Source organism: Geotrypetes seraphini, chromosome 8 (assembly GCF_902459505.1).
Source record: "Geotrypetes seraphini chromosome 8, aGeoSer1.1, whole genome shotgun sequence".
Classification (NCBI taxonomy): domain Eukaryota; kingdom Metazoa; phylum Chordata; class Amphibia; order Gymnophiona; family Dermophiidae; genus Geotrypetes; species Geotrypetes seraphini.
Window position 1 is genome coordinate 180963279 of NC_047091.1, and position 19828 is coordinate 180983106.

General features: G+C 43.5%; 1 protein-coding gene across 1 annotated transcript in view; it reads right to left on the minus strand.

Moving 5' to 3' along the window:
* Window positions 1-14486: 14486 nt before the first annotated feature.
* Window positions 14487-19828, minus strand: part of NEFH (neurofilament heavy) — a 35206-nt gene continuing 29864 nt past the window's right edge. Inside the window, exon 4 of the mRNA XM_033955714.1 lies at window positions 14487-16738. Coding sequence (XP_033811605.1) covers window positions 15070-16738 — 1669 coding nt within the window. The 3' untranslated portion in view covers window positions 14487-15069. The remainder of the gene's footprint in view (window positions 16739-19828) is intronic.

A 19828-nucleotide genomic window follows, 5' to 3' on the forward strand; every position in this document is an offset into this window, starting at 1 on the left:
TTAGAGCTAGGGCTGAAAATAGAGGACATGTGAGGGAAGGAGGCTTTACTAGCACCCGTTAATGTAACGGGCTAAAACACTAGTTGAAGTCTAATAGAAGAAGCAAATTCCATAGGGAAGGACCTTGTACTGAAAACATTGTCAGACATGTTCATGAATAATAATTTCATATGACACAATATGAAGTTGGTTTTGATTTATTGATCCTAAGAGATCTTGTTAGAATATACGGATTAAACAATGAGCAAGATATGCTGACTTGCCAGATTTGTGAACTTTAAAGGCCAAGAGTGGAATTTTAACAGTATGAAATTTTATTTTTGTTTTGATAAGCACTGATGGAGAGAGGGACCTTGGGGTGATTGTCTCTGAGGATCTAAGGCATCTAAACAGTGTGATAAGGCAGTGGCTGTAGCCAGAAGGATGCTAGGCTGTATAGAAAGAGGAATAACCAGCAGAAGGGAGGTGCTGATGCCCTTATATAGGTCATTGGTGAAGTGACGAAAATGGCAAGGGGTTTGAACCAAAAGAAGTATGAGAAGAGACTGGAATACTCTGGAGGAGAGGAGGAACAGGGGAGACATGATACAGACGTTTAAATACTTGAAAGGTATTAATATAGAACCAAATCTTTTCTAGAGAAGAGAAAATGGTAAAACTAGAGGGCATAATTTGAGGTTGCGGGGAGGAAGACTCAGGAGCAATGTTAGGAGTGGTAGATGCCTGGAATGCCCTCCCAAGGGAAGTGGTGGAATTCAAAAAAGCGTGGGATAAACACAGAGGATCTCTAATTAGAAAACAAAGGATGTAAATTAAAGAACTAAGGCCAGTACTGGACATATATGGTGATTAGATGTAGAATGGGCTGGGGAGGGCATCAATGGAAACTCCACTAACTTGGATTGGCCAGACTTTATGGTAGATATCCTGCAAACAGGATGGTTGGATAGGCTGGAGTGAGGTTGGATGGCATCTTCAGCATTTGGAACCTAGGACAATACCAGGTGGACCTTATAGTCTATGACCCAGAAATATCAAAGAAGAGACAAGTTAATTTAATCATCTATTTTTAATGGGTATAACTAATGGGCAGACTGGATGGACCGTTCGGATCTTTATCTGCCGTCATTTACTATGTTTCTGTGGTTTTTATACAGTAGTTATCCTAACTTGAGCAACAAAACAATCAAGGCTCTGTTACCATGTGGATCTTCCTATCTTTCCTGACTTGGATTTTCAGCTCTGACAAATTAAATTGGGGGGGGAAAAAAAAAGAATGATACAGATGGTAGATGATGAAATGCAGGTTTGCTTATTGACTATCGAGCCACATTTTTAATTATCGATGAGGAAATGGAAGCCGAGATGAAGCGAGAATGCAAAAGTGGCAACATGGTTATTATGGGAGACTTCAAATACCCCGGGATAGACTGGAGGCTTGGAAGCTCGAAATGCGCTAGGGAGACAAAATTCCTGGAAGCCACACAAGATTGCTTCATGGAGCAGCTTGTTAGAGAACCGACGAGAGGAAATGCCACTCTGGATCTAATCCTAAATGGGTTAAGAGGACCTGCAAAGGACGTTGAAGTAGTGGGGACGTTGGGAAACAGCGATCATAATATGATCAAGTTCAAGGTTGAGGTAGGAGTATCAAAAGGCAAGAGATCCATAGCGACAACCTTTAACTTCAAGAAAGGAAACTACGAAGCAATGAGGGAAGTGGTAAGGAAGAAACTTAGGAACACTTCCAAAACATGGCTAACGGTAAATCATGCCTGGTCCTTCTTCAGGGACATGGTGAACGAGGTGCAAAATCTGTATAACCCCAGATTCAGGAAGGGGTGCAAAAAGAATCGAACAAAAGACCCGGCGTGGATAACCAAAATAGTGAAGGAAGCGATAGGCAATAAGAAAAATTCATTCAAGAAATGGAAAAAGGTCAAATCTGAGGGGAACTGGAAAGAGCACAAGAAGTATCAAAAAGAATGTCACCGTGAGGTTCGGAAAGCTAAAAGAGAGTATGAAGAAAGGCTAGCCAGGGAAGCAAGAAATTTCAAACCGTTCTTCAGATATGTTAAAGGGAAGCAGCCAGCTAGAGAGGAAGTGGGACCGCTAGACGACGGAGACAGGAAGGGAATGGTGAAGGAGGAGAAGGTAGTGGCAGAAAGGCTTAACATGTTCTTCTCGTCTGTATTTACTAACGAAAACACGACCAACATGCCGGAACCTGAGCAATTCTTCAACGGAAGTCAAGCAGAAAAATTAACATTCATAGAAGTGAGCATTGAGGACGTTCGCAGGTAGATAGAAAAACTGAAAACTGACAAATCCCCGGGTCCGGATGACATACATCCAAGGGTTCTGAAGGAATTAAAGGAGGAGATAGCAGAACTACCGCAGCAAATTTGCAACTTATCCCTGAAAACAGGCGAGATCCCAGAGGATTGGAAGATAGCCAACGTTACGCCCATCTTTAAAAAGGGATCAAGAGGTGATCCGGGAAACTACAGGCCAGTGAGCCTGACTTCAGTTCCTGGGAAAATGGCAGAAGCACTGATAAAAGAAAGCATTGATCAACATTTTGAAAAGCACGAACTTCTGATAGTCAGCCAGCATGGTTTCTGCAAGGGACGATCGTGCCAAACAAACTTATTGCACTTCTTCGAAGGGATTAACAAACAGATGGACAAAGGAGACCCCATTGACATCATATATCTAGATTTCCAAAAAGCCTTTGACAAGGTGCCCCATGAACGTTTACTCCGGAAACTGAAGAACCATGGGGTGGAAGGAGACGTACATAGATGGATCAGAAACTGGTTGGAGGGTAGAAAATAGAGAATGACACGGTGGCGGTTTACCCGCGGCCACCGCATTTTAGCCGCGGGTCACCCGCCGAAAACGGGGAAGAAAACTAGCAGTCGCTGCGGCGATGGGGACAAGGCCATTCACCGCCCGCGGGGCGGTGAATGGTCTTGTCCCCGCAGTGAGGCATGAAGGATCGCGCGGTCCCCGCAGCTCACATCCGCCTGCCCAATCGATTCTAGTGTTTAGCCAGCTCTCTCCCTTCTCCTCACCTTAGTTTGTAGATTTTCTTTTTCGGCGACCCGCACGGTATCAGAGAGCCGCGCACCCGCTGCTGCTCAGTTTCATATCTTCTGCTCTGACGCAACCGGAAACAGGAAGTTGCAGCAGAGCAGAAGATTGAACACTGAGCAGCCGCGCGTGCGCGGCTCTTTGGGAAAGCGTGCAGGTCGCCGAAAAAGAAAACTTATAAACTAAGGTGAGGAGAAGGGAGAGAGCTGGCTAAACACTAGGATCGATTGGGCAGGCAGGTAGTGGCTGCGGGGACCGTGCGATCGCTAGTGTTCCCGGCTCAAATTGGAAGGAGGGAGTGAAAGGGAAAAGGATTCTGGGCCAAGGGGATGAAGTCGGAAAGAAAAACCCACAGCAGGAAAGAAAGGGAAGGACTGGCAGGTGAGCCAGATGCTAGAAGCAGGGGGGGGGGGGGGAAGAAAGAGGGAAAAAAGCTAGATGGGGTTGAAAAGAAGAGACACACTGGTATGGAAGAGGAAGATAGGGGAAATCTGGACACAGGAAGGTAACAGAAAGAGGGGAAATTATATGCATGGGGCATAGGGACAGAGACATAAAGGGGACATGCCATGGGGATGGTATATGGACACAGGGGGAGGGCAATGGCAGATACATAGGGGAGATATTAGAAATGGGGAAAATAGGAGCACAGAAGCGAGATGGTTTGTGGGGATGGGACAGGGACCGAGCTTGCAGGCTCCAGTGGCTTGCACAAATTACATTGTAACGTGCCATGAAAATAAGAGGAAGGAAGGTAGATAGGCCACGCGAGAGGAGCTGAAGGGTAGTAGAAAGGAACAGATGGTAAAGGAGGGAGGGAAGGGTGGTGGTGGAAAGGAATAGAACAGACCTTGAAGGAGGGTGGAGAGGAACAGACCCCCAAGGGAAATGTGGAAGACAGAGTGGGAAGAAGACAGATGCCAGACTATGCGGGAGCGGAGGGAAGAAGATGGGTGCTAGACCAATTGGGGGGGGTTAAGGGAGAGGCACAGTAACAGCAAATGGAAGACGCAGAGAGAAGACACACAGTGGATGGAAGGAATTCAATGAGAAGATGTGGAAAGCAGAAACCAGACAACAAAGGTAGAAAAAAAAATTATATTTATTTATTTGTTTTTTGCTTTAGGATAAAATAGTATATTAGTTGTGTTGATAAAAATTTATAAACAAAGCCCTGCCAGCTGAACATCTCTTTCTCTAGTTCAGCAGCAGGAACTTTGATTTATAAGAAAGGAATAAGCTAAATATTACAGTACTAAGGCTTATATGGATGCAGCGGGGACGGTGACGGGGCGGTGAATGGGATGGCAGGGGCGGTGACGGGGCGGTGAAAGGGGTGACGGTGACGGGGCGGTGAAGGGAACAGCGGTGACGGGGCGGTGCAGAGGATGGTGGACCGGTGACGGGGATAGATTTTTTCCCCGTGTCATTCTCTAGTAGAAAACAAAGGGTAGGAGTGAAGGGCCACTACTCCGACTGGAGGAGGGTCACGAGTGGTGTCCCGCAGGGCTCGGTGCTCGGGCCGCTACTATTTAATATCTTCATAAATGATCTAGAAACAGGGACGAAGTGCGAGATAATAAAATTTGCGGACGACACTAAACTATTTAATGGAGCTCGGACTACAGAGGAATGTGAAGAATTGCAAAGGGACTTGAACAAACTAGAAGATTGGGCGACGAGATGGCAGATGAAGTTCAACGTTGAGAAATGTAAGGTATTACATGTGGGGAGCAGAAACTCGAGGTACAACTATACAATGGGAGGGATATTATTGAATAAGAGTACCCAGGAAAGGGACTTGGGGGTATTGGTGGACATGACAATGAAGCCGACGGCACAGTGTGCAGCGGCCGCTAAGAGAGCGAATAGAATGCTTGGTATAATCAAAAAGGGTATTACAGCCAGAACGAAAGAAGTTATCCTGCCGTTGTATCGGGCAATGGTGCGCCCGCATTTGGAGTACTGCGTCCAATATTGGTCGCCGTACCTTAAGAAGGATATGGCGTTAGTCAAGAGGGTCCAGAGGAGAGCGACACGTCTGATAAAAGGGATGGAAAACCTTTCATATGCTGAGAGATTGGAGAAGCTGGGTCTCTTTTCCCTGGAGAAGAGGAGACTTAGAGGGGATATGATAGAGACTTATAAGATCATGAAGGGCATAGAGAGAGTAGAGAGGGACAGAAAGAGAGAGAGAAAGGGAGACGGAGAGAAATAGAGAGAGAGAGAAAGGGAGAGAGACAGAAATAGAGATAGATAGAGAAAGATTGGAGAAACTGGGACTCTTTTCCCTGGAGAAGAGGAGACTTAGAGGGGATATGATAGAGACTTACAAGATCATGAAGGGCATAGAGAGAGAAGAGAGGGACAGATTCTTCAAACTTTCGAATAATAAAAGAACAAGAGGGCATTCGGAAAAGCTGAAAGGGGACAGATTCAAAACAAATACTAGGAAGTTCTTTTTTACCCAACGTGTGGTGGACACTTGGAATGCGCTTCCAGAGGACGTGATTGGGCAGAGTACGGTACTGGGGTTCAAGAAAGGATTAGACAAATTCCTACTGGAAAAGAGGATAGAGGGGTATAGATAGAAGATTACTGCACAGGTTCTGGACCTGCTGGGCCACTGCGTGAGCGGACTGCTGGGCACGATGGACCTCGGGTCTGACCCAGCAGAGGCATTTCTTATGTTCTTATGCACCAAAAAATGAGCACATCAATCACATTGATTAGCTTGTATCTACTTTAGTTTCACCATTGTTACAATTACCCATACAAAGCTTAAAGAATTTTAAATAAATAACTTCCATATTTAGGGGTCCTTTTACTAAGACACGCTTAGCCGATATAGCGCGTGTTAAATATTAGCGCATGCTAACGCATCCATTATATTCTATGGACGCGTTAGCGTGTACTAAATCGGCTCACGCCTTAATAAAAGAGGGGGTTCTTTTTTATTGGTTTTGCAATTTTATAATTTCAGCCACTTTGTTTAATTTGTCTATGGTTCCAATTGATAAATTGCTTTTGCATCTTGGAGTACAATATCACATTTTATGCTGGCGACGTGCCATTTTATTTTGAGTTTCCAGATGATAGTGTTCACGGTTTTCGGCTATTGACATCTTATTTGAATGTCTATGAAATGTCTCCATTTGAATGTTCTAAAAACAAAAATTTTGTGGCTTCCACCATCTGGGATTGTAGATGCCCCACCTAGTTTTGTGTATGGAAATGTCCAGTCAAATCTTTTGTAATCCGCCTTGAACTGCAAGGTATAGGCGGAATAGAAATCCGTAATGTAATGTAATGTAATGTAATGATCACAATACAGCAGGAGATTAAAAGTTTGGGGGTCCTGTTGGACTCCTCTTTACAATTTCGAGGACATCTCTCTCCAGTGGTGAAGACAATGTTTTAAAAAATCCGTTTAATACTGAAATTGCGCGATTTGCTTTCTCCATCTAACTTTTGTCAAGTTTACCACATTTACACTACTAATCAAACGCCAATTAGATACGATCATGAACAAGGAGAATCTACGAGATCCCCGTCAACATGGATTTACTAAGGGGAGATCCTGCCAATCCAACCTGATCAGCTTCTTTGACTGGGTGACAAGGAAGCTGGATGTTGGGGAGTCCCTGGACATCGTTTACCTGGACTTCAGCAAAGCATTCGATAGCGTACCACACCGCAGGTTGCTGAGCAAGATGAGTTCTATAGGATTGGGTGACACATTGACCAAATGGATTGGGAACTGGCTTGGAGGCAGGCTTCAGAGGGTAGTGGTGAACGGCACCCCCTCTGAAATGTCGGAGGTGATAAGTGGAGTGCCGCAGGGCTCCATCCTGGGCCCGATTCTGTTCAACATCTATATAAGAGACTTGGCAGAAGGGCTCCGAGGTAAAATAACATTATTCGCCGATGACACCAAACTAAGCAATGTAGTGAGCAAAAGCAAAACAGACAAAAATTCAATGCCAGGCAACATGATGCACGACCTACTTCTACTGGAGCGCTGGTCTAGGTCCTGGCAACTCAGTTTCAATGCCAAAAAATGCAAAGTCATGCCCCTGGGCAGCCAAAATCCATGCAAGACTTACACCCTTAATGGCGAGATCTTAACAAGAACTGAAGCAGAACGAGACTTAGGGGTGATCATCAGTGAAGACATGAAGACTGCCAATCAAGTGGAGCAAGCTTCCTCCAAAGCAAGGCAAATCATAGGTTGCATACGCAGGAGTTTCGTCAGCCGTAAGCCTGAAGTCATTATGCCATTGTATAGATCCATGGTGAGGCCCCACCTGGAGTACTGTGTGCAATTCTGGAGGCTGCATTACCGTAAGGATGTGCTGAGACTAGAATTGGTCCAGAGAATGGCCACCCGGATGGTCTCGGGACTCAAGGATCTCCCATACGAGGAGCGGCTAGGGAAGTTACAGCTCTACTCACTCGAGGAACGTAGAGAGAGGGGAGACATGATCGAGACATTCAAGTATCTCACGGGCCACATCGAGATGGAAGAAGATATCTTCTTTTTCAAAAGTCCCTCGGCAACAGGGGGGCATCCGTGGAAAATCAGGGGCGGGAAACTGCACGGTGACACTAGGAAGTTCTTCTTCACTGAAAGGGTGCTTGATCGCTGGAATAGTCTTCCACTTCAGGTCATTGAGGCCAGCAGCGTGCCTGATTTTAAGGCCAAATGGGATAGACATGTGGGATCTATTCGCAGAGATAGGTCGGGAAGGTCATTGGGGTGGGCAGACTAGATGGGCCGTGGCCCTTATCTGCCGTCTATTTCTATGTTTCTATGTTACTGCAATGTTCTTTTATATGGGCTTCCTAAGAAATCATTGAAGACATTGAAGGTGGCACAGAATGCTGCGGCTAGAGTCATTGGTACTGGTAGTATTCCTCGTACTGCTCATGTGTCTCCATTGCTTGCTGAGCTTCACTGGCTTCCTGTGGTTTGGAGGATTCGATTTAAGATCTTGACATTAGTTTATAAAGCCCTATACCAAAATCTTGTGAAGGTAGTGGCCTCTTTGCTCTATGAAGTCTCAATCTAAACAACTATTGGTCGTTATTTCTGTATGTTCTGTAACTAAAGCATCTTATTGTTCTTGTATTTTTGGTGTGGTGGGTCCACAATTGGGCAATGCCCTCCCTGACTCTGTTCGACAGATTTCTACTTTTTCGCAAATGCTTGAAGGCTTATTGTCCCAGTGCTCTAGGCCAGTGGTTCCCAATCCTGTCCTGGAGGACCACCAGGCCAATCGGGTTTTCAAGTTAGCCCTAATGAATGTGCATGGAGCAGATTTGCATGCTTTTCACGTCCATTATATGCAAATCTCTCTCAGGCATATTCATTAGGGCTAGCTTGAAAACCCGATTGGCCTGGTGGTCCTCCAGGACAGGGTTGGGAGCCACTGTTCTAGGCTGCTAGTTTTGAGAATTGGAAGTATGACCTTGACACTGGGTTTATGCTGCAAACCTGACTCAGGGGCTGTGAAGATATCATGCAGTAATTTCTGTGTTGTGACATTAGTGATTTCCAAGCGAACATGTGTACCAAACACTGCCATTAACTGCTGAAAAGGATGATGTAGCCTTCCCTTGAGGAATCACCTGATATGTGATAGAAAGGGATGTCAGCAGAGAGCTCCCTGCTTTCAGGGTTTCTTGAATTTATTGTTCTGCTGACTTTAGTGAATATGATCCAGTTTTGTTATTTCCAACCGAACCAATGCTAGAAAGAAATTACACCCCAAGGATTGAGAGTGTCTGTCTGTCTAGTTTGGACCAGGGACTCTGTGGTGCAGAGGTTAAAGCTGCAGCCTCAGCACCCTGAGGTTGTGGGTTCAACTCCACGCTGCTCCTTGTGGCCCTGGGCAAGTCACTTAATCCCCCCATTGCTCCAGGTGCATTAGATAGATTGTGAGTCCACCAGGACAGATAGGGAGGGAGAAAATTGAATAAATAAATACCAGAGCTGGTATTGTGACGTCATAATGCCTCATTCCACCAATAAGAGTCAACCTCATCAGTGATGTCACAATGGCTTGATTGTCCTATACTTGGTTCACAGCCTCAGCAAGCTGAGGTTGTGGGTTCAAATCCATACTGCTCCTTGTGGCCCTGGGCAAGTCACTTAATCCCCCCCCCCCCCATTGCCCCAGGTACATTAGATAGATTGCGAGCCCACCAGGACAGACAGGGCAAAATGCTCGAGTACCTGAATAAATTCATGGAAACCTTTCTTAGCTCCCTAGGGAAAGAGTAGAGAAAATTGAATAAATACATTTCAGGGAAATATGCTTGACCCCCCCCCCCCAAAAAAAAAAAAAAAAGGCTCTATGCATTTCTACAGGAAAAGCAGTTTCCATTTCTGAAACATAACATTGATGATGCTGTGAGATATAGCAGCTAGGGAACTACCTTTCAAATTGCAGCTTTCCTTTTCCTTATTTTCCTGGTCCGGATCCAAACAGAGAAACATGATGGCGGATAAAGGCCAAGTGGCCCATTCAGAATATCCACTATCTCCTCCTCTCCCTATTGGCTAAGGCTCTTAACATTTGCATCTCTTCTTCCTATAGGCTAAGGCTCTTTACACCTGCATTGTGAGGTCATAGAGCTGCCCATCCACAGTAACCATTATCTCTCTCTCTCCAAGAGATCCCACCTGCCTATCCCAGGCTTTCTTGAATTCAGGCACCACCACCTTGAATTCTGTCTCCACCACCTCTTCCAGGAGACTGTTCCACACATCTACCACTCTTTCTATAAAAGAGTACAGTCAAACCTCAGTTTGCGAGTGTTTTGCAAGACGTGCAAAACAGTCCCGCAAACCTCGCAAAACAAGTGTTGACTCGCTAAACGAGTTCTCAGCTATGGTGGCCTAGGGGTGGGTACCTGCCTGTGGGTGCCGCAGCCCCTTCAGCGGGGTGGCTTCCTTCCCTCGGGCCAGCATGAATCGTGAGGCGCTGGCGGACGGCAGAGGCATCGGTCCAAGTGGGAGGGCAGCCGCACGGGGACCCTGAGGGAAGGAAGCCACCCTGATGAAGGGGCTGCGGCACCCACCCCTGGGCCACAATAGCAAACTTTGGTTGTAGAACAAATCTTCTGAGTTTGCATTATGGCCTATGGGGAACTTTGCTTTGATATACAAGTGCTTTGGCTTACGAGCATTCTTCTGGAACGAATTATGCTTGTAAACCAAGGTACCACTGTATTTCCTTAGACTACTCCAGAGCCTCTTAACTTCATCCTATGCCCTCTTATTCCAGAGCTCCCTTTCTAATAAAAGAGACTCAAACGTCTCTATCATATCTCCCCTCTCCCGCCTTTCCCCCAAAGTATAGAGATTGAGATCTTTAAGTCTGTCCCCTTACGCCTTATGATGAAGACCACACACCATTTTAGTAGCCTTCCTCTGGACCGACTCCATCCTTTTTATATCTTTTTGATAAAGTTGCGGCCTCCAGAATTGCTCACAGGTGCTCTCAAATCAGATTTCACTCCTGGTGACCACACTGTGAGCACCTCCTCCTCCCCACCCCCAACACACAAATACACAGGTAATGAAAATAATCACACACACCCCTTTTTACAGCCACACTTAACTGACCCAACCTCTTGTAATGTAATCCGAACTTGAACTGAATAGGTAAAGATGGAATAGATAACCCGATTAATATATCATAGCATAAGACTAGCACAAAAGCCCATTAATTCCCAATGGCACTATTGACTTTGTAAATGAAGGCTTATACGAGGATATACTGCATATTCTTTCCATTATACCCACCCCAACACACACAGATATCACAAATCTATCCATGATTGGTTATTTCTTAGTGGTTTCAGCAAAGCTAGTATTTGGAAAGAGAAAATTTGACCATGTGTCTCCCCTCTTGAAACATCTTCATGGGCTTCCTGTTTCTATTAGAATGCAGTTTAAATGCGCTTCTATGGTTTTTAAAATCATACATGGACTTTTTACATCTTTAATACCTCTTATCTCTGAATGCCCAATGATCTTCTGATTTAAGAAATTCAAACTGTCCGTTTCATCTTTAAAAGGAATAAAATCTAGTGGCAATGTTACTTGATCTTTTTCATATACTTTTATGGCGATTTGGGGGATTCCTCCTTATGTTAGAACTCTTCTCTCCTTTCAGATTTTTCATAAATCTATGAAAACATTATTTCAACGGCGTTTAGAAAATTGCTTTGAGGAAAATCAGCGATCTTCTCTATAGAATGTTGAAGGACAGAATTTCAGAAATTCCCAGCAAAATGTTGTATTAATTTTGATGCTAAACATTTTCTTTCTTTTTTTTTTTTTAACCCAAACAATTGTTAGATTTCATTATGCCAAAAGAAGATGGGGGAGTCGTAATTGGCCCTACAGCTACTCCGAGTAAAGCGAACTGGCTGCCGGATATCTGCTTCTTTATCATCCCCATTAGTAATACTCTTTTTTTTTTTTTTCCTATTTCTGTTTCTTGACCTTCTACTGATTGTGGGCTAAATAATTGTAATTAATTTCCTTTTTTCTAGATATTTTTAATGTCTGAATCTGTATTCAAGTATTTCATCATGCTTGCTTGTTATTGGAAAAATTTTTAAATAAATATATATTTTTTTTAAAAAGGATGTCGCATGAGGGTATACATTAAGTTACTCTTTCTCTATGTTTTATCTTGCTCATTGATTTTTATGTGAACCGAGTCAAGCTCCCTTTAGGGAGACGACATGGTATATAAATCCAAGATTTAGAATAGATTAGATTAGTAATTTATGCCCTGAAACCTATTGACTGAACCAGGCAGCTTTCTTAATAGTTCATATTTGTACTGCTAATTAATATATTTTCAGCATATCAAATAAATGTGACCTTTGCTGTGAGACAGTGTTGCCCTGTAGTTGAACAGTAAAATCCCTTATTTGAAATCTGTTGACAGTGACCTTTAACGGTTTGAAATTTTGAGACACTTGATTTCATTGGATTTTTCTTTCCGTCAAGGACATACACACAGGCAACACGGCTCCGCCTGCTTTCCCCACGTGTTTTACTTTGCATGGCTCACATGTGTATCGTATATTCTGTGGAAATGAGAAGCCATTTCTAGTGGGCGCAGTGGTTAGAGCCTCGGCACCCCGAGGTTGTGGGTTCAAATCCCTCGCTGCTCCTTGTGACCCTGGGCAAGTCACTTAATCCCCCCATTGTCCCAGGTACATTAGGTAGAGTGTGAGCTCGCCGGTACAGACAGGGGAAAATGCTTGAGTATCTGAATGTCAACCACTTGGGTTATAAGTGGTATAGAAATACTAATCACCAGAATTCAAGGTGCTCTGGTGCTTGTGATCCAACTTGAGCACTTTCAGAGAGAGGATGCTGGAGTCAATGGATCTTGATCTCAAGCAGCATGACATCTTATGTTCTTCGATCTCTGCACCCCAGAGTTTATTTGTCCGGTGGTTGGTTACCCAGTCTTCTAGTATTTTTTTTTAGATAAGTTCTCTTAGGGCTCCTTTTATCAAGGTGCTGTTAAAGTGCGGAATACCGCGTGTTCAACCGCCTGCCGTGCTAGTCGCTAACGCCTCCATTGACGAGGCGCTAGTTTTTAGGCTTGCCGCGGGGGTTAGCGCGTGGTGAAATGTCCGACGCGCTAAGTCCCTGAGATGGATAACCTGGACATACAGGCCTCACTTGTGTATGCTGGACACTACAGACCTATATTTTCCCATAGCCAGGCCCAGCCTGTACCTTGCTGTCTGTGAACACATGTATCCTTTGAAATGCTAACCCAGCTGGCCTTTGTGCTGCAAAGTTCCTGTCTCCATTCCCTGCTGGGAGGATATTTCTCCAAGGTTCTGCTGAACTGTTATCAGTGCTGTATGACTTCATATGCCAGGCGCCCTGGAAAGCCATAAAACATTTATAACGAGCAAGGATCCCTGCAGGATGATGTGGGTGTATTGAGATGAGAGAACTTGGTACCAAAACATTTGCTCCCTGTCTCTGAACCGAGTTATGGGAACCAAGCAGCTGGATTGTTGAAAGGTCACCTTTGCCAACTTTCAGCATACAAGGACGCCATCCTGAAGATGCACAGAATTGTAAAACCATTAATTAGCATCTGCAAGGTGATAAAGATCTCAGCGCTGGAGGAAGAAAGTTCACCAAGAATTCTCTGTTTCTGCAAGGCCCCCCCCCTACTGCAAGCCCCCCCCCACGGGGAGGGGGAAGTGAGAGAAGCGTGGACTGAGAGGAGGAATAGTTAGGTATACATTTTTTGTACCAATAGGGGGGTCACATGACCAGAATTCGGGGATGTACTTTTTGGAACAAAGGAAGAATTTCTCTGTATAAAAAAACATGTGCATTTTAGGTAAAGCCAGAGAGATTCACTTACTTATGCTATGAGGAACTGCTAGCCCCCTGCTAAGCATATGGGTGCAAGTTCTTCTCTCCATTGCATATTCTGAACTGACAATATATTTTTCTGCTATGCCTTTGCTGCTGTATTACTGTAAGTTTTTATACTAACAATAAACAAATATTGTCTGTTTTTGGAACATACAATGCTGTCTCGTAGTCATTCCAATGAGGTAAACAAAGCAGCCTTTACTTCACCCCGTAGCACACCTTGATAAAAGGAGCCCTTGGTGTCTACGGTACAAGGGGCTGATGAAAAGTTGTCAACCCAACCAAGACGAGAACAATGTGGATATGGTTCCATCAATGATCTGAAACAAAGTCAAAACATTTAATTTCGTTTCTGTAAATTGACACGGTAATGAAATAAGATAACGCTCTTTTCAGCTACAGTGGCAAAAATAATGCTCAGAATTTAAGAAGTTGGTTGGTTGGGCTGAGAACTTTTCAGCACTCCCTCATACTATCTGGGCTTCTGTCAGGTACTTATAACCTGGATTGTCATGGTTGGAGACAGGATATTAGACTAGATGGACCATTGGTTTGAACCAGTATGGCTATTCTTATGTGAGCCAATATAGGACACCACTAATGAGGTTGGCTCTTGGGCATTGGTGGAATGAGGCATTATGACATCACAGTCTCACCTCTGGAATGTTGCTCTGAAGGGGGTGTTGAAAAGTTCTCAACCCAACCAAGACGAGAACGACGTGGATGTGGTTCAATCAACGATCTGCAAATTGCCACTTAACGAAATAAGATGACACGCTCTTCAGCTCCAGTGGCAAAATAATGCTCAGAATTTAGAAAGTCGGGCGGGCTGAGAACTTGTCTGCACCCCCTCGCACTTCCTCAAAGGCATCATCTGCAGAAAGTTTTCCACAATGTTATTCACAGAGATACTGAGGAGACAAACCAGAGAGGCTGATTTTAAGCAATTTTATTTATATCTAATTTTTGTTTATTGCACATATTAAGAAGCAAAGTAGGCTTGAGTGCATTTTAGCTTCTGAGTGGTGTGGGACGGGTGATCTAACCTGCTCTTATGGGACATCTATGGCTCTGTATAGCCTGGCAACAAGCAAATTCAGCAACATCAGTTTTCCAACGAAAGGCAGTTCTAATTCTCACATTAAGTGCTCTCTATCTATAATCTTTAAGCAGAAATGCGTTTCTTACAGTGTACATTTTTTTTATTGCATTTGCCCATCCATTGCACAGACAGTAAATAAATGCACTTATCTGAAAAGGGCAGTTTCATATTCAAGTGTAAGGATTTAAATACGGCGTTCTGCGCATAATCACATTCAGCTACATGAAGCTGCCATAATAACGAACGACCACTTGCAGTCTTGCTTTCAAGATACCGCTAATGCGAGTTCCAGCACAGAGAAGGCAAATACCATATCTAAGCAAAGTCTGTCATTGAGGAAAAGAGGCTCAGAATCTTTTCTCTTTGGTGGTCCGTCGAACGTTCAGCTTTCGTTGTTAAAAAAAAAAAAAAAAAATTCACATTGTTGGATTTATTTTTCACTCTTCTTCGCCTTGTCCTCTGCGGCTTTCTCCAGGGGCTTGCTTTCCTTATGGTCTGTGCTGGAAGATTTCTCTACCTTCTCAGTCTTGGCCTTGCTAGGTTTGGGGGGGTCCTTTTCCGTCTCAGCTTTGGAGCTCTCCTTAGCCTCTTTGCCAGGTTCCTTTTTTGTGACCTCCTCTTTGGATTTCGATTCTATTTTTGATTTCTCTTCTTCCTTTTTAGGTGCTGTTTTCTTCTCTACCTCCTTTTCTATGACTTCCTTGGGTCCTTCTTTCTTATCACTTGTTTTTTTCACGTCAGCCTTTGGCTTCTCGGGTTCCTTTTTTTCTGCTGGTTTACTTGGCTCCTTAGTCTTAGAATCTTTATCCTGAGCTACAGGTTCAGGGTCTTTCTTGGTCACTTTCTCATCTGCCTTCTTTTCCTCTTTGGATTTTGCTGGCTCTTTGTCCTTTACTACTTTCTCCTTTTTTGGTTCTTCCTGAGCAGCAACTTTCTTATCTTCCTTTGGAGCTTTCACTTCCTCCTTTGGAGCTTTCTTCTCCTCCCTCTTCTTTTCTTCAGCTGGTGATTCAGGCTTTACAGATTTTTTATTGTCTTCCTTTCCTTCTGCCTTGATTTGTACTTTAGGCGATTCCTTAGGTTTCTCTTCCTCTATCTTCTTGGTAGTGTCCTCCTTTGCCTTTTTCTCTTCTACTTTGGCTTCAGGTTCTGTAGCCTGAGCCTTCTTGGCAGGGGATTCTTTTTTTGGTGGCTCTTCTTTCTTGCTCTCTTTTTTATCTTCTACTTTTGGTTTAGCTGGGACTTTCTCCTCTGCTTTCTTTGGAGGCTCCTTTTCTTTAACCTCTTTTGGTTCTTCTTTCTTAGCCTCTGTTTTTTTCTCTTCTTTTATAGGTACCTTTATTTCTTTCTCGGGCTGTTTACTTGGTTCTTCTTTAGGAACTTTTTCTTTTTCATGTACTGGAGACTTGGCTTTCTCTTTTTCTGGCGACTTGACCTTTTCCTTCTTTGGTGACTCAACCTCTTCTGCCTCAGGAGATTTGACCTCCTCCTTCTCTGGTGATTTGACCTCCTCTGCCTCAGGTGATTTAGATTCCACTTCTGGAGACTTAGCTTCTTCTGTCTCAGGTGACTTGGATTCCACTTCTGGAGATTTAGCTTCTGGAGACTTAGCTTCTTCTGTCTCGGGCGACTTGGATTCCGCTTCTGGAGACTTAGCTTCTTCTGTCGCAGGTGACTTGGATTCCGCTTCTGGAGACTTAGCTTCTTCTGTCGCGGGTGACTTGGATTCCACTTCTGGAGACTTAGCTTCTGGAGACTTAGCTTCTTCCGTCGCGGGCGACTTAGATTCCGCTTCTGGAGACTTAGCTTCTTCTGTCTCGGGTGACTTAGATTCCTCTTCTGGAGACTTGGCTTCTTTTTCTTCTTCATCCTCAGCTTCTTCTGCTACTTCTTCCTCCGTCACCTCTTCAGTCACCTGAGTTTCCTCTGTTTGCTCTTCCAAGATCATTGTCTCCATTTCAGGCTTCTCCACTACCTTAGTTTTCTCTTCACGCTTAACCTTTGTGTGTTTTGAAGCAGAAGGGACTTTGGGTCCATCGCTAAATGGGGATGGTCCTAGTCCAAAACCAATACGGCACTCTTCTCCTTCTAGAAGCTTTCTGAAGGAAAAAAATTAAGACAAGAAAGAAATAAACCCTGTTAGTATGCAAATACTGCAAAGTAGAAAGAAAGCATCAAGCTGGTCCACCAAAAATAAAATAAACTTAAAACTAAAGGAGCTTGATATAAATGCTGCCCTAATAAAAATAAATTGTGCATACTTAAAATGCTGATTTTTATGACATTGAAAAAAGTGCCTTCCTCAGACAATGGCTAATATAAGAAAAAGTCCACAACACTGCTTATTGAAAATCTCGCTTGAAACGCTTTCATTCGCTCCTTAGGACCATCAGAGGTGACGCTCTCAATGGGAGTTAATTTCACCACCTCTCCAAAGTAGAGATTTTTTTCACTTTAAATTTACTGACTTTTCAAATGTGATATATTTCTTAAAAACAAAACACTATTGGTTGACAATAGAGGCTAGAATAGTTTTCAAATTTGGTTATATGTTTTAAGGCCTTGAATGGATCCACCTATCTTTTAGATTGCTTCAGTTTTGCTACCAGAAAACACTTGCATACGATACGACTTTTTGATTTTCCTTCTGTAAAGAGATTTGTTTACGAACGATTTCTTCGTAAAACTTTGGCATATTTGGCAGCCATGTGGGACAAACAAGTTGATACTTATATATCAATCTCAACCTCTTACCTAGTCTTTAGAAAATCGTTGAAAACCCACTTGTTTGGTAAATATAGTTACTATGTCTTAACCACAAGGTAGCTGCGGTACATAAGAATTTATGTAATGTAATCTGCATTTGTATCGGGGAGTTAATTCTGCCGACACGAATCCCTGATTCGCCAACATAAGCTGTTTCAGGGCAATCTCCCCCGTCCCGTGTAATGTTCTTCCTTCCAAGTCCAACTTTCTATAGAGATATTTTCCATAAAATATCCTATTGCTTATTCTTAAGGCTTATCTAATTAAGGTGGTCTTTTACTAAAGGCGCGTCCATAGGATATAATGGACCCATTAGCATTTAACGCCTAGAATTCTTCTTTAATATAAGAAAAAGACTTTAAACATCAGTATTGTATCTACCAAATGACTTTATTGGTTTTCTTTTAGCTACATTTTGATGATACAAACATAAGAACATAAGAATTGCCGCTGCTGGGTCAGACCAGTAGTCCTTCGTGCCCAGCAGTCAGCTCATGCGGTGGCCCTTAGGTCAAAGACCAGCACCCTAACTGAGACTAGCCCTACCAGCAGGAACTTGTCTAACTTTGTCTTGAATCCCTGGAGGGTGTTTCCCCCTATGACAGATTCCAGAAGAGCGTTCCAGTTTTCCACCACTCTCTGGGTGAAGAACTTCCTTACATTTGTACGGAATCTATTCCCTTTTAACTTTAGAGAGTGCCCTCTCGTTCTCCCTACCTTGGAGAGGGTGAACAACCTGTCCTTATTTACTAAGTCTATTCCCTTCAGTACCTTGAATGTTTCGATCATGTCCCCTCTCAATCTCCTCTGTTCGAGGGAGAAGAGGCCCAGTTTCTCTAATCTCTCACTGTATGGCAACTCCTCCAGCCCTTGTCTAACTTGGTCTTGAATCCCTGGAGGGTGTTTTCCCCTATAACAGCCTCCGGAAGACTGTTTCAGTTTTCCACCACTCTCTGGATGAAGAAGAACTTCCTTACGTTTGTACGGAATCGATCCCCTTTCAACTTTAGAGAGTGCCCTCTCGTTCTCCCTACCTTGGAGAGGGTGAACAACCTGTCCTTATCTACTAAGTCTATTCCCTTCAGTATCTTGAATGTTTCAATCATGTCCCTTCTCAATCTCCTCTGTTCGAGGGAGAAGAGGCCCAGTTTCTCTAATCTTTCGCTGTACGGCAACTCTTCCAGCCCCTTAACCATCTTAATCACTCTTCTCTGGACCCTCTCGGGTAGTACCGAATCCTTCTTTATGTGCTGTTCCAAACAGCTGGTGCTTATGGATGTTGCATAGACATTGATAACCGACAGGCTCATCTTGCCTTGACTAGAAATTGTGTTTTGTTTTTTTAAATTTAGTCCCAATATTATGGAACAGCTTGCTTGTAGAATTGAGAAAGGAAGAATCTTTGCAAAATTTTCAAAAGACATTTAAAGGCATATTTTTTTCAATGGCCTTTTCAAATGGACAGGATATGAATTCGGGACTGCAATCTGCATTTTTACATTTTGATCATTTTTAATTTGTATTAATGAACTAATATTTAATTTTATTTTATTAATGTGGAGGTTATAGGATATTATGCATTAGAAATGTTATTTCTTTTCTATCTAAAGGGAGTTCTTTTCATAATTTTTGATCAAATTATATTGGAAACCACTTTGATCCTTTTTGGCTGTATATGCGGGTATATAAAGATTTTAATAAACCAACATTTTCCATTTCAAGGTTCTACATGCTCTTTTAGACCCTACTACAGTAGATGTTTATGTTTTGCTCTTTGTGTGTGTGGGGGGGAGAGAGGGCTAGAAATGGAGACTCAAAGAGTTGAGATGATTAAGGGAAATATTTCTTCTTTCTATATACCAAGGTGAAGAGAACAAGAGGGCATTCGCTAAAGTTAGAAGGGAATAGATTCCGTACAAACGTAAAGAAGTTGTTCTTCACCCAGAGAGTGGTAGAAATCTGGAACGCTCTTCCGGAGGCTGTTATAGGGGAAAACACCCTTCAGGGATTCAAGACAAGGTTGGATAAGTTCCTACTGGAACAGAACATACGCAGGTAAGGCTAAACTCAAACAGGGCACTGGTCTTTGGCCTAAGGGCCACCACGTGAGCGGACTGCTGGGCACGATAGACCACTGGTTTCACCCAGCAGCGGCAAATCTTATGTTCTTAGGGTCAGTTTAAAGTTACTTGCGACCTACAAGCGGTGGGAGCGAGAGGATCCACTTTGGAGGATCCATTGGACAACAGCACGCACACCTCGAAGACCGACAGAGTTGGGGAAGGCAAGAATATGGTGCCAATAACCTGCCAATCGCTGCCTTCAAATAAAAGAGAAGGCAGTGATTGGCAGGATAGCGAAATGTTATTTCTGATTACAAAGTTATCTCTTGCTAAGCCGGGGTTTAGTTGACTTGTTTCAAT